The sequence below is a fragment of the Argentina silus genome (assembly GCF_951799395.1).
Source record: "Argentina silus genome assembly, chromosome: Y".
In the NCBI taxonomy this organism is placed as follows: Eukaryota; Metazoa; Chordata; class Actinopteri; order Argentiniformes; family Argentinidae; genus Argentina; species Argentina silus.
In genome coordinates, this window is record NC_139654.1 from 33,515,857 (window position 1) to 33,528,463 (window position 12,607).

At 44.6% G+C, this 12,607-nt stretch overlaps 1 protein-coding gene across 5 annotated transcripts in view; it reads left to right on the forward strand.

The window, feature by feature from the left end:
- The window catches only part of LOC310823575 (KH domain-containing RNA-binding protein QKI-like), a gene marked incomplete at both ends in the record, with an annotated part of 120,551 nt that extends 108,246 nt beyond the window's left edge, over positions 1–12,305 (forward strand). Inside the window, 3 exons of one of the 5 annotated variants that reach the window (XM_083696459.1) lie at positions 7,703–7,790; positions 8,315–8,629; positions 12,193–12,305. In XM_083696459.1, the coding sequence (XP_083552585.1) occupies positions 7,703–7,790; positions 8,315–8,629; positions 12,193–12,275 (486 nt within the window). Of the gene's footprint in view, positions 1–7,702; positions 7,791–8,314; positions 8,630–9,299; positions 9,404–12,192 lie in introns of those variants that run through there. The other 4 variants (XM_083696460.1, XM_083696461.1, XM_083696462.1 and 1 more) reach the window with 4 other exon arrangements.
- Between the last annotated feature and the right edge of the window lie 302 nt (positions 12,306–12,607).

Below are 12,607 nucleotides of genomic sequence, written 5' to 3' on the forward strand. Positions count from 1 at the left end.
AGATCCACAGATGACACCATTGCCTACGCCCTGCACACCACCCTATCCCACCTGGACAACAGGGACACCTATGTGAGAATGCTGTTCATCGACTACAACTCAGCATTCAACACCATTGTCCCCTCCAAGCTCGTCACTAAGCTCAGGGACCTGGGTCTCAACACCTCCCTGTGCAATTGGATCCTGGACTTCCTGACGGGTAGACCCCAGGTGGTGAGGGTAGGCAGCATCACCTCTGTACTGTACTCCTTGTTCACCCCCTTTGAACTCGAGCTCTATACTACCCCCACCCCTCCCCTTGACATCTGACATTATTGCACATTATTATTACACACCAAAGTTGTAACACAACGCCAATGCTGCTCCATTGTTTCTTGTTGTGAAGTGTGAGATTTGATATGGTGTGCGATTTGTTTGTTGAACCCCCGCTAAATTTCTGGCCAATGAGCGAACGATCCCGCATCAGGACATGATTTTGTATAGAACTGTGGTGTGCTTACAATTGGGCAATGTGAAACGAATCGGACCAAATGGAAAAAAATACAATCTAACAACCAAGCAAACTTTGAGTCGAACTTTAGCAAACAAACTAGGTGTAAAAGCGCCCTTAGTCTGCTGTCCACAAGCTTCCTTTAGGACATTTTTAATGTTATTTATTGAATGCCCTATTCACAGATTTGTGTATGTGTGTGTGAGTGGGTGGGGGTGTGGAGGGGGCTTTTTACAGTTAATGTGACACGGCAGGGTCTCCACCACTGGGATCATGTGACTGGCCCCTATGGAGGGTCACAGATGCTGTCTGGGTTACGAAAGCTGTCATACATAGTCTGTTTAGCCTGCTAACAGAGAGCGCATGACCAGTGTAGGCCAGTTGGCCTTATTGATCAAATGATCACTCCTACTGTAAATGAATGGAAGACAGCTAGATCAGGTCTGTGTGATGAGGGACCTGGCTGGGTTGGTGGGATGTTGTATTTAGGTTGGAGTTGTGATCAACTGGGACAGGGGAGAGGGGGCAGGAGAAGGGACAGGAGACAGAGGAGAGGAGAGAGGGGATAGAGGACGGGCGAGGGGACAGGGGACAAAAGAGAGAGAACACAAGACGGCAAGGTCAGGTCTGTGTGATGAGGGACCTGGCTGGGTTGATGGGATGTTGTATTTAGGTTGGAGCTGTGATCAACTGGGACAGGGGAGAGGGGACAGAAGACAGGTGAGAGGGGGCAGCAGAAGGGACAGGAGAGGAGAGACGGGATAGAGGACGGGCAAGGGGACAAGTGAGAGGGGACAGGGGACAAAAGAGAGAGAATTGTATTTAGGTTGGAGCTGTGATCAACTGGGAGAGGTTACCAACTGTGTGTCGGAGGGTTGGTCAGGGCTGATTTGGGGGAAGTAACTCACTAACTGTACTTGCTAATAAGGGATATAAAAGGAGGAAATGATAGTCATGTGACTGTCATCACAGTGCCAACATGTTTCTCCCGTCCCTGACCAGTGTAGACATAGCATAGCTGTAACTGGAAGAGAAGTTTGTCATTGGTACTGTCATTGAATTTGAGTGGTAAAATGTGTTGACACCCCAGAATTGGGGAAGTATTTTGACAAGTACATCAACTGTTCAAGTTCTTTTTTAGGTTGTTTTTGCACTGAAGAGTCATTAGGATTAATGGACGCGAAAGTATTTCATGTTACTCTTCTGTTGGTTAGATTGTTGTTCTCCAGACCAGATTTGTATTCAGAGTGAGTTTAGTGATCTGACAACTCTGCCGCCTTCACACTACAGTAATAAAGCGATGGCTCACTGGACTGCCATGGCAACTGCCCCCTGGCCACCTAGAATAGGGATGTCACTCACCTTCAGGCTCCCATGGCAACAGGCAGCAGTGTTCTGGTTATCAAACTGGAGACACCAGCATCCTGGAGCAAAAACACAGTTTCCCTCTTTGGTCCGTGTTACTCCAAGTCTCTCCCCTGTCACCTGTCCCCTCTCCTCTGTCCCCTCTCTAGCAGTAGCATTAGCCGGGTCTGAACGCTAACAGTGTGCTGGGTGAAGGGACTGCTTTAATTAAAGTCCTGTCTATCAGCAGGGCCCACCATGGCTCCTGGCCCCCGCCAACCTGATATACAGTGGCTTCGGAAAGTATTCAGAACCCTTCACTTCTTCCACATTTTGTTGTGTTATTGCAAATTTATTCAAATTGAAATACAGAAATACCTCATGTACATAAGTATTCAGTGTAATGCAGTAGACCAAAGCAGAGGACTCAATCGCACGACTCAGGACACAAGCTTAATCCAAAAGAGTAATCCTTTTAATTCAGCAAAGAGTTCAGTACACAGGTAGACAATGATGGAGAGACAGATAATCCAGAAAGGGACAAGGCAAAGTTGGGTTCGGTACACGGGTAGTGTGGTGGAAGTCTAGGATTTACCACTCTGTACTTTAGCTCTTCGGAGGTAAGAATCAAGAAACAAGTCCTGAGTAGCCACAATATCTGAGTCCGGTATTTATTGCTTGCAAACAAGAGACAAGAGCGTAACAGCAGCCCAGCGTAGAACCGGGGGTCCGTTCAGCACAAGTCTAAAGAGACAATGATCAGGTTTGTCTTTTATACAGTTTGAACATATTGCCAGGCGCCTACAAGGCTATCGGCTGATGGCCTTGTGCTTACGTGAGAAAGGGCGGGAGAGAATGAACAATGGGGAGGCTTTCTTTACTGATTAATCGCCGTTCAACATTTCACACCTATCGACAGGATGCGCCTGTCCCCCCATTATTGCTCTCTCCTACCACTCCCTCAGAGATCACCGCTGTTCATATGGTAAATCATACAGTGCTTCTCAGAACAATGGCTATAGAACTTTAGAGGTGTGGCAAGAGAAAATGTCATCACAGTAGTTACACAAGTTGTATCAGTCATATGAAAGTGTATAACCTGAAAATAGTTCTATGAATGTATTTTCCATAACAGTAGACAGTTAAAAAATACAGGCAGGTAATCCAGGAAAGGAGAAGACAAAGTAGGGTTTGGTACACGAGTATGCAAATCAAAAAATACAGGCAGATAATCCAAAAAGGGGCAGCCAAAAGGCAAAGTCGGAATAATATCAAAGATCAAAAACCAGGAATACTAAACACTCGAAAAGAACGCTGGAACACTTGACTCAAGGTACAAAGACGAACTGGCAACGAGACAGGGGAAACACACAGACTAAATACACAGGGAATGATGATGAGGAACAGGTGAAATCAATCAAGATAGGGTAGACAATACACAAGGGCAGATAACGAAGTGACAGAAATGAAAAACAACATGAGTAAAACAGGAATTAAAAGAATAAGAAAAACAAACAACACTAACGCACAGGACGGGACGTTACATTTAGACCCTTTGCTATGACACTTAAAATTAACTCAAATGCTAAAATGTCTTCAAGTCACTCAACAAGTTGAATTGAGTCCATCTCAATGCAAGGATAATAGTTAATGTGATTTCAGAATAAATATTTCGTATACTTTTGTATTACATTTTGTATTAATATTGTTTGTTTGGATCAGGTTGTCATTACAAACTGCGCAAATGGAGAGGAACAAAACTGCTCAGGAATGCTACCCTGAGACTTGGGGAGACTTACAAAAATCTACAAAGTTGAATGGTGGAGAGGAAAAAGCACAGTCGATGGGACAACATAATCTCAGTCACTCTACAAAATTGGTGGCCAAAAAGAATCCTTTCATGGAAAAGAATCTATCTCACATCCATAATTGTGTTTGCAACAATGAATTCAAGTGATGCAGCAAAGAAAGTGGCTGGAAATGTGTTCATTTGGTTTTGCTACCAAACATTAAGTTAAGTAGTGCAAATCCAGCACATGCAATGCAGTTTACGCACCTTCCCTTGTGTGAAGACTAGTGGTAGATGCATCATTGATTCCTATGCAGACTATAAAAACAAAAGATATTCATTCCGAAATCACATGAACTATTATCCTTGCATTGAGATGGACTCAATTCAACTTGAGTTGATTGAGTTGTTGAAGACATTTTTGTATTTCAATTTTAATAAATTTGCAGAAATTTCTAAAAACGTGTTTTTGCTTTGTCATTATGGGGTATTGTGTGTGGATTGATGGCAAAATGTTTTGTTTTAATCCATTTTAAATTGAGTCTATAACACAACAAAATGTGGAAAAAGTGAAGGGGTCTGAATGCTTTCCGAAGCCACTGTACAGCCTGCTTTAATTGTCAGGGCCCAAAGATAAAGTGGGATTCAAATGATGTGTGTGTCTGTCCCATTCCCTCTGCATGGCATGGCCAGTTGTGCCACTGCAATGTTTGAGCGCAGGCGAACCTCAGCAAACACACACACATAAGCTGCTGGGACCTGAATCTCTGCAGCCCAGCCTGTCAAACACCTCCTTAGAAAGAAAGAAAAGAAAGATTATGCCACGCAATAAATTCTCGAGACAACACACACGCACTGCACACCCCCCCTTCTGAGACAACACACATGCACACCCCCAGGGAGAACAGAGCACTGGGCTCTGGGTCAGCCATATTTGCCTTGCTCAAGTGCACAACGGCAGTGGGCACCTGGATATGATGCCAGTAACCCTCCAGTCACCAGCTCACATCCGGCTCCCTCCTGGAGCGGGGATCGAACCAGCAACCTTCCGATTGCTGGCCAGCCTCTCTAACCTCCAGGCTACCTGCACCTTAGCTCCTCCGCTTGTGGAATATCTACACTTGACAGTTTTTGTTTTTTTTAAACGCTGGCTGTCTCGAGCGAAACGGCGAGCAATTGGCTACAACTCTCTTTACGTCACCTTTCTATCTCTTTTCCATATCTGCCTCAGTCTCTCACACTCTCTCTTCTATGTTCTTGTTACACTGTCTGAGGAACCAAATGACAGCACACAGAGAGAGGGAATGTGTAGCCCGAAGGCGTATTTAATAATAACAAAAACAGGGAGAGGGGTAGGGGAGAGAAGGATAATCCAAGGGGGTCGTCGGGGTCCGATCCAGGGTTCATTACTGTAGACTCTCTTCACACATAGATGCTACCATGGATTCTGTTTGAATCCCGGCACTAAATGTTTCCCAACATGTCCAGTGGAGGAGTTAGTCAGAGACATCTGACTGTCTCACATTGTAGACAGAATTAAAGATGTACACTTTCACTCGCAGGTCTTTCAAAGAGGTGGCTAGGCCTCGGCAGTCCGTCCACATCCTTAGGGGGTTGTGGGAATTCAACTAAAATCAAGTACAAACCAAGACGAGAGAGAGTCACCCGTTTGTTACAGTAGGTGAGTGAGGGGAAGCATTGGTATTTTGTGCCCTTGTTGTATTATGAGTGAAGAGAGTGCTGAGAGTGGCTGAACAAAAGCCCACTGGTTTGTGGGAGTTCCCATCTGTTCCCTCTGCAGCACAATAGGCTCTCTCTTACATGACATGTTTTTCTGCTGCTCGCTGTTTCTGAGAGTGCAGAGGAGGGAGGGAGCCACTCTGGATAGAGTTCAGATGTGCGTGAGACTGTGTGTGTGTGCGTGTGTACGTGCGTGCGTGTCGCTCTGTGATTCTGATTCATGTCAGATTATGCATGTGACTGATGTGTAGCAATGTGAATTTGTGAGACTGTGTGTGGCTCCGTATATGGCTCCAGTTCTTGTATGTGTGAACAACAGGGACCTCTCTCACATGATTGAGTAGTCATCCAGGTCTTTGAGGCTGAAAGACCATCAAAAGAGCCTTTGTTTACAACTGGAGTGTGGAAATCCTGAGCCGGGCTTTTGCTCCTGCAGGGCTGGATAATGCTCTCTGTGGGGCTCTCTCCCCCTCCACATAGAGTTCATCTCTCTGTGTCTCTCTCACACACTATCTCCCCCACTCTCTTTCTCTGTCTATTTTGGAGACTGCAGTATTTTGAATCTCTCTCTCTCTCTGGGTGACCCACCCTGTCCTGAGCAAACAGACATATTTGGGAACTCACCCAACGGGCCCCCTTCCTCCCTCTCCTCTCTCTCTTTCTTACATCAGGGATCGGAGAGAAAAGGGGGGGGGGGGTGGGTGGAAAGGGGTTAGAATATGCGTCTCCAAGGTAACCTGTTGGCTCTTGTCCCGGGCCTTTAAAAGAAGCAGGGGTCATGTGACTGTAAAAAGAGAGGCTTGAATTCCTCCCCAAACTGCCCCTGTTTTCAGACCACAGGATAGAGCAGTGACCCCACCCCCAAGCTTTGGGAAGCAAGCTATCTATCTCCATCCTCACCCTGTTGCCCCCTTCCTCCCCTCTCCTCCCCCCTAGTAGTGAGGGATTCGATCTGTTGAGAAAAAAACAAGATAAAATGTTTTGAGAAGTGAATCTACCTCTGCCGTTCTGTTTTGCTTAGATATTTCATTTCAGCAGCTGCCACCCTCAGGTGTGCGAAACAAAATGTCACGTCAGAAATAAGGCCTGTTCTGAAGTTGTCTTGACAGAAGGTCAAGACAACTTCAATTTTTCACACGGAGGGCTATTGCTGTATAATGGCGTGCTTGACTTCTATGCTATTTTGGCATTTTGTGTGAAGCCAGATGTATGTATTAAAATGTATGTATTAAAAATTCTGCAAAACTCAGCGGGTCACCATCACAGCATTTTGGAGTTGCAGTCTTCAGACATGTTGACAGTAATATATTTTCTATATCACTTCAGTGTATTTTATTACAGATGTTTTGTAGGCTACTGTACACATCCTTAATCATGACATTTTATATTTCAAATCTTGTAGCTGTATCAATATCCTTCAACATCCAGTGTTTGGGTCTGATAGTGATGGAGATTAAGACGCTCTTATCAAACACAACGAGTTGCAATCTCACCACAAGCAGACAGAATTTGAATTTGAATGCCAGCTGGAAATGAATTATGAACAAGGTCATGCATTTTTTTTTACTTTCAAAAGGAGTCAAACAGCAGCCCAATAAGAGAGCCTCTGTTTGAAGATGAGAGAATGTGAAAGTTGAGTTGTTGAGAGAAACTCTTCCCTGCTGTCATCTTAGACTGATGTTGAGTGAGTTGTATCCTTCAAGGAGAGATAATTGAGCCCCCATGTGTGCGTGAGAGAGAGGGAGAGAGAGACAGAAACCAAGAATGTGTGTGTTTAGTGTGTATATGGCCAGTTGGCCAGTGCAAGTTCTGTCTACAGTATACCTTGCAGGCATACAGTTAGCAGGGGTTTCATTTATTTTATTTTATTTATTTCAGTCCAAAACAGAAAGACCACCTCACCTCGCCTCCCTTGCTTGCTCAAAGAGAATCGAACTGTACCACTCAAGGACAGCGCACCATTTGAACTGGACCACTGAAGGACACCCCCCCCCCCCCCATGAGGTCACATCCTAGTGATGTGAGAAGAGTTGGACTCAGATTAGCAAATTATTTTACGACTGTTTGCAGATGATCAGATTAAAGATGATGTGAATATGACAGATGCTGAGCAGATAAGACCCCCCCCCCCCCCCCCCAGCAAATGACTTCATTCTGCAATACAGTAGAAACACACTGGAAACAATGGAACTTTTTGGGAGCTTAGTACTGTAGTTGATGTCTGATGAGGGTTGGTGGTAAAGTGATTGTCTGTGTGTTTGACTGTCTCTGTATTGGCTGTCATTTTGTTGATCTGTTGATTTTCATGGTGTGTGTGTGTGTGTGTGTTTGTTTGACAGGCCGAGGGGGAAGATAGTCTGAAGAAGATGCAGCTGATGGAACTGGCCATCCTCAACGGCACCTACCGAGATGCCAACATCAAGTCACGTAAGAATGACATCACTTCTCTCTCTCTGACTGACCTTGGCTTGCCACATTCACCTCAGTGCATTGTGCTGCTTTAGTTTCCCCAGCGGTTCTGTGGGTAACAGGGACTCAAATCAGTCCGTCTGTTTATAATCTTTTCACAGAGTGAAAGAGGTGGTCTGGCTCGGACTGGGTGTCCATTTAGTGTCTCTCTCTTGAGTATTTGTGTTCTAATCACATGTTGGTCACAAACAACCCTAACCCAATACCTGAGATGGAATGGTTACTCATGAATACCTCCCTCAGATAATGCTAATTGCTGTGTAGTGTACATGTAGTGTAAGCTCTAAGCTAGTTTGTCCAACAGTATGCATAGCTGATTCTCCTATTGCGAGTTACAGTATGTGATATGCTTTGATTGTGCAGTATGAAATGCATGACAGATACTAACGTGTGTTATGGCTCCACCTTTTTTTCACACACCTCCACATCTCCTCCCCTCTTTGTATTTTTACCCCCCCCCCCTTGTTTTCCGCTCATTCCAGCTGCCCTTGCCTTCTCTCTTGCAGCGACCGCCCAGGCACCCCGCCTCATCACCGGCCCCGCCAACGTTCTGCCCCAGGGTGCCTTGCGCACACCCACTCCGGCCGGCCCCACCATCATGCCCCTGATACGACAGATCCAGACCTGCATGCCTAACGGCTCGTCCCACCCGGGTGCCACCCTGTTGCCCCAGGGGCCTGAATCCGGGCTCATATACGCATCACCCTACGACTACCCCTACACACTGGCCCCTGCCACCTCCATCCTTGAGTACCCCATCGACTCTAGCGGTGTATTAGGTAAGCATGCGTGCCCCTGTGAGTGTCCCGCAGCCCTTCATCACCACCACCCCCACGGCCAGTGGAACCCAAACCCCACGCTGCTACTGCGCCACTCTTCTTAGAAACAGCCCTCCTCAGAATAATTCCCCCCTCCCTCTCCTGCCCCACAGCGGCCTCCCAGGCCCCCCTGGAGATCCCCACTTAGAGAGAAGGGTCAACAATATGAACACTCCAGCTCTCTCCAAGTCTTACCTTTCACGAGACACATCTCTCTCTCTCACACAAAAAAAGATGTGTTGCATAAATGAAGCAGGTGGCTTTATGTGGCCCTATGGCTTTGTTAAGGGACTTCAGAAAAATCGTATTCGAAAATATTGTATTACAAACAGCACGTGGCTCCCATTAAGAGAGACTGCACCCACCGGCACAGTGTTAACTAGAACTGCACATCAAAATGCCAACAGCAGCTTTGTCCTATTGGGTTAACTGTATTTTAGACACTTGTGTGTTTCCTCTCAGCCGGTAGCAGCTAGATTTGCGTCCCAGTACAGTGGAACTAGCCTTCGACTGTGTGTTTGGTTGAAGGGAGAACGGGGGAAAGTGGGTGGGTGGGGGGAGTTTTGGTGGAGGGGGTTGATGAGAGGGGAGCAGTGGAGCCTGGCGAAGATTTCACACTGTCTCTCTCTCTCTTGTGTAACCTATACAGCGTCCTCAAAGGCGGAAGAGCTGCCCCTCTACCTGGGGTTTCAGACCTGTCACTTTCCCATCACTGTGCAGCGAGGAGAGCACTCCAACCGGCCTCCTTTTTAAAGAAATACACCCCCCTTCTCCCCCTTCCCCCTCACAAAACACACACGTGTGTGCGTGTTACTGATTACCCTTTTTTATTTCCTGCCCTGGTATGTTTGTGTATGATGATGAGGGAGAAAAAGCACTGAGCCCCACACTGCTGCAGAGTCCCCAGTTAGCACAGCCTTTTGAAAGTGCTTTTTATGACGATGAAAATGGACTGTCCTAAAATGGCTTTGGGAATAGGGCCCTGGTGTGTGTCGCTTCTCAAAGGACCCAGAGACACTCCTGGCACTAATTCCCTTCCTTTATTCTTTAGGTGTGGCTTTCCCCACAAAAGGCTCAAAGAGTTTCAAGGATCCTTACTGAGCCCCTCACCCGATCTGAGTGTTAACACACATGCACTTTTTGTTTCAAAGCTGCCTTTTGAGTAATGATGAACTGTGAGACAGACAGACAGACAATAGGCGGACAGATAATAGACAGACAGACGGCTCCCTCACTACTGACGTTTACACTGGCCAATCCTCCCCCCAAAGAGGCACAGATCTTTATGCCATATACAGTATGTGTGTGTCTGGTTTGTAGGTGTGTGTACACACACTCACACATACATGCATGTGTACATATACTTACTAGACTGTTTCACTGATGTTTGGGTTTTCAAATTCACAATACTGTCTCGCTTTACTAATCACTTAATTCATTGCCTTTTTTCTACTTGTTTTTTTTTTTTAAATAAGATATTGTTTACTACTGCAAATGTGCCTAAAAGCTTTCATCTCTGGGCTTTGACCAGAAAGTGAGTGATCAGTATTATACAGTGCCCTCCATAAGTATTGGAAAACATTTTGTCTTCTTTTAGCTCTATACTCCAACAGTTTGGATTTTAAATCAAACAATAACTATAGGGTCAAAGTAGAGATTCTCAGCTTTAATTAAATGGTTTTTTTTTTTCAGATTGGGTTCACCATTTAGAAAGTACAACATTTTTTAAACATACTCCCTAACATACTCGCTATTTCAGGGCTCCAAAGGTATTGGAAAAAATCAAATAATGTCCAAATAAAGTACTCATGTTTAGTATTTGGTCAACAATCCTTTGCATACAATAACTGCCTGAAGTCTGCGACCCATTGACCCCACATAACGCTGGGTATATTCTCCGGTGATGCTCTGCCAGCCCTGTACTGCAGCCATCTTCAGTTGTTTTTTTTAATTTTGAGGTCTAACCCTAAAATCTTATCATCAGGAAATGAAATGCATGTTCAATTGGATTTAAATCTGAAGATTGACTTGGCCAGTCAACAACGTTCTGCTTTTTGGCTCTGAAAAACTCCCTAGATGCTATGGCAGTATGTTTGAGGTCATTGTCTTGCTGTATGATTAAGCGCCATCCAATTAACTTGGAGGCATTTCCTTGTACTCGAGCAGACAAGATGTTTATGTGCACTTCAGAATACATTCTGCTGCTGCTGTCAGCAGTAACATCAACAATTAAGACAAGTTAGCCAGTTCTTGTGGCAGCTATACATGCCCAAACCATAACACCTCCTCCACCATGTTTCACAGATGAGGTGGCATGCTGTAAATCTTCGGCTGATCCTTTTTTCTCCAAACTTTCCTCTTGCAATCACTCCGGTACATGATAATATTAGTCTTATCTGTCCACAAGACCGTTTTCTAGACCTCTGCAGGCTTTTTAGGTACTTTTTAGCAAACTGTAACCTGACCATCCTTTTTGAGGATAACTAGTGGTTTGCACCTTGCAGTGAAGCGTCTGTAGTTTGGCTGGTGACGTATTCTGCGGATGATAGTCTCTGACACATTCACGCCTACCTCCTGGAGAATGTTCCTGATCTGTGGGACAGTTGTTGTTGTTTTTTTCTTAATTATGGTGAGCATTCTTCGGTCATCCACTGTAGAAGTCTTCCTTGGCCTACCAGCCTGTTTGCGTTTGCTGAGCTCAGTGCTTTCTTTCTTTGGTAAGTCTAATGTTTTAGCTATGTTTTTGATGGATTTTTCTGACATTTCAGCCTCATAATGGCTTCCTTGACTTTCATTGACGTCTCTTTGGTCCTCATGTTAAGACACCAATAACAGATTCCAAAGGCAAATGCAAGGCCTAAAATCAATACTAGACATTGACAGCTCTCTTATGCCTGCATACATAATGTGACGGAAAAACACCTGACTAACCAGAAACACCTGCCAAGCCAATTTTCCAATATTTTTGGTTCCCTGAAATAGGAAACCAATCTGAAAAAAGAAAACACTGAATTAAAAAAAAAAACACTAAATGTTAATCTCTACTTTAACCTCATAGTAAGTAGTTAGTTCGTTATTGTTTGATTTCAAAACCAAACTGTTGGAGTATAGAGCTAAAAGAAGACTTTTACTTACTTTTTCCAATGCTTATGGAGGGCATTGTATTTAAAAAAAGGAATAACTGGAGAGATGCTCTTCCTGATGTTGAACCTGAGATTATGTAACTAGTAAAGCTTGTGTGTGTGCGTGGGCGCATAAATGCCTAATGTCTGTGAATCTGGATGGATCCTTATGAATGGATCTATATGATCTAGGTTATTCCATGGTCAGGAATACTACTATGTGAGAGATCTACTTGTTACAAAACAATGAGTATAATTTGTGCCTTAACATTAATTTCTAATGATTTGCATAATTTTCTAGATGTGTTTGGTCATATACAGTACATATACAAACACTGATGGTATGACGAGTTGACGAGATGGAAATGGCAAAGGATGATGTACCTAATCCTTGTTTTGGTAATGTTGTTGCAATCCGAGCAGGTGCAGTGACTGCTAAAGTTCGAAGGCACGAATTGCGGGTCCATCCTTACCAAAGGGTTGTGACCGCAGACAGAGGTTAGTTTAGCTCCTATGCTTTTGTGTTTTATCTGCCTGCTCACTGTTGGTCCTGATCTGTTTTGCAACATGTACAAATTCTTAAGCTAGTTGCTAGGTTTGTGATGTGATGCAACATACTGCACCCCCCACTCCCCTCCCTATTCTCAGCCTCTGAGATGGGAACATTGATTTTAGATACGTTTGTTCTCAGAGTTAGCGTGTGGAGGGTTTTACAATATGGTTCTGATGAATAGTGACCACACCACAGTAGTGCTTTTGTTGTTTAGCTAGGGACACAAACATACACACCTGCATTTAAAAAACACAACACTGCTTCACTCAACTCCATTATTTT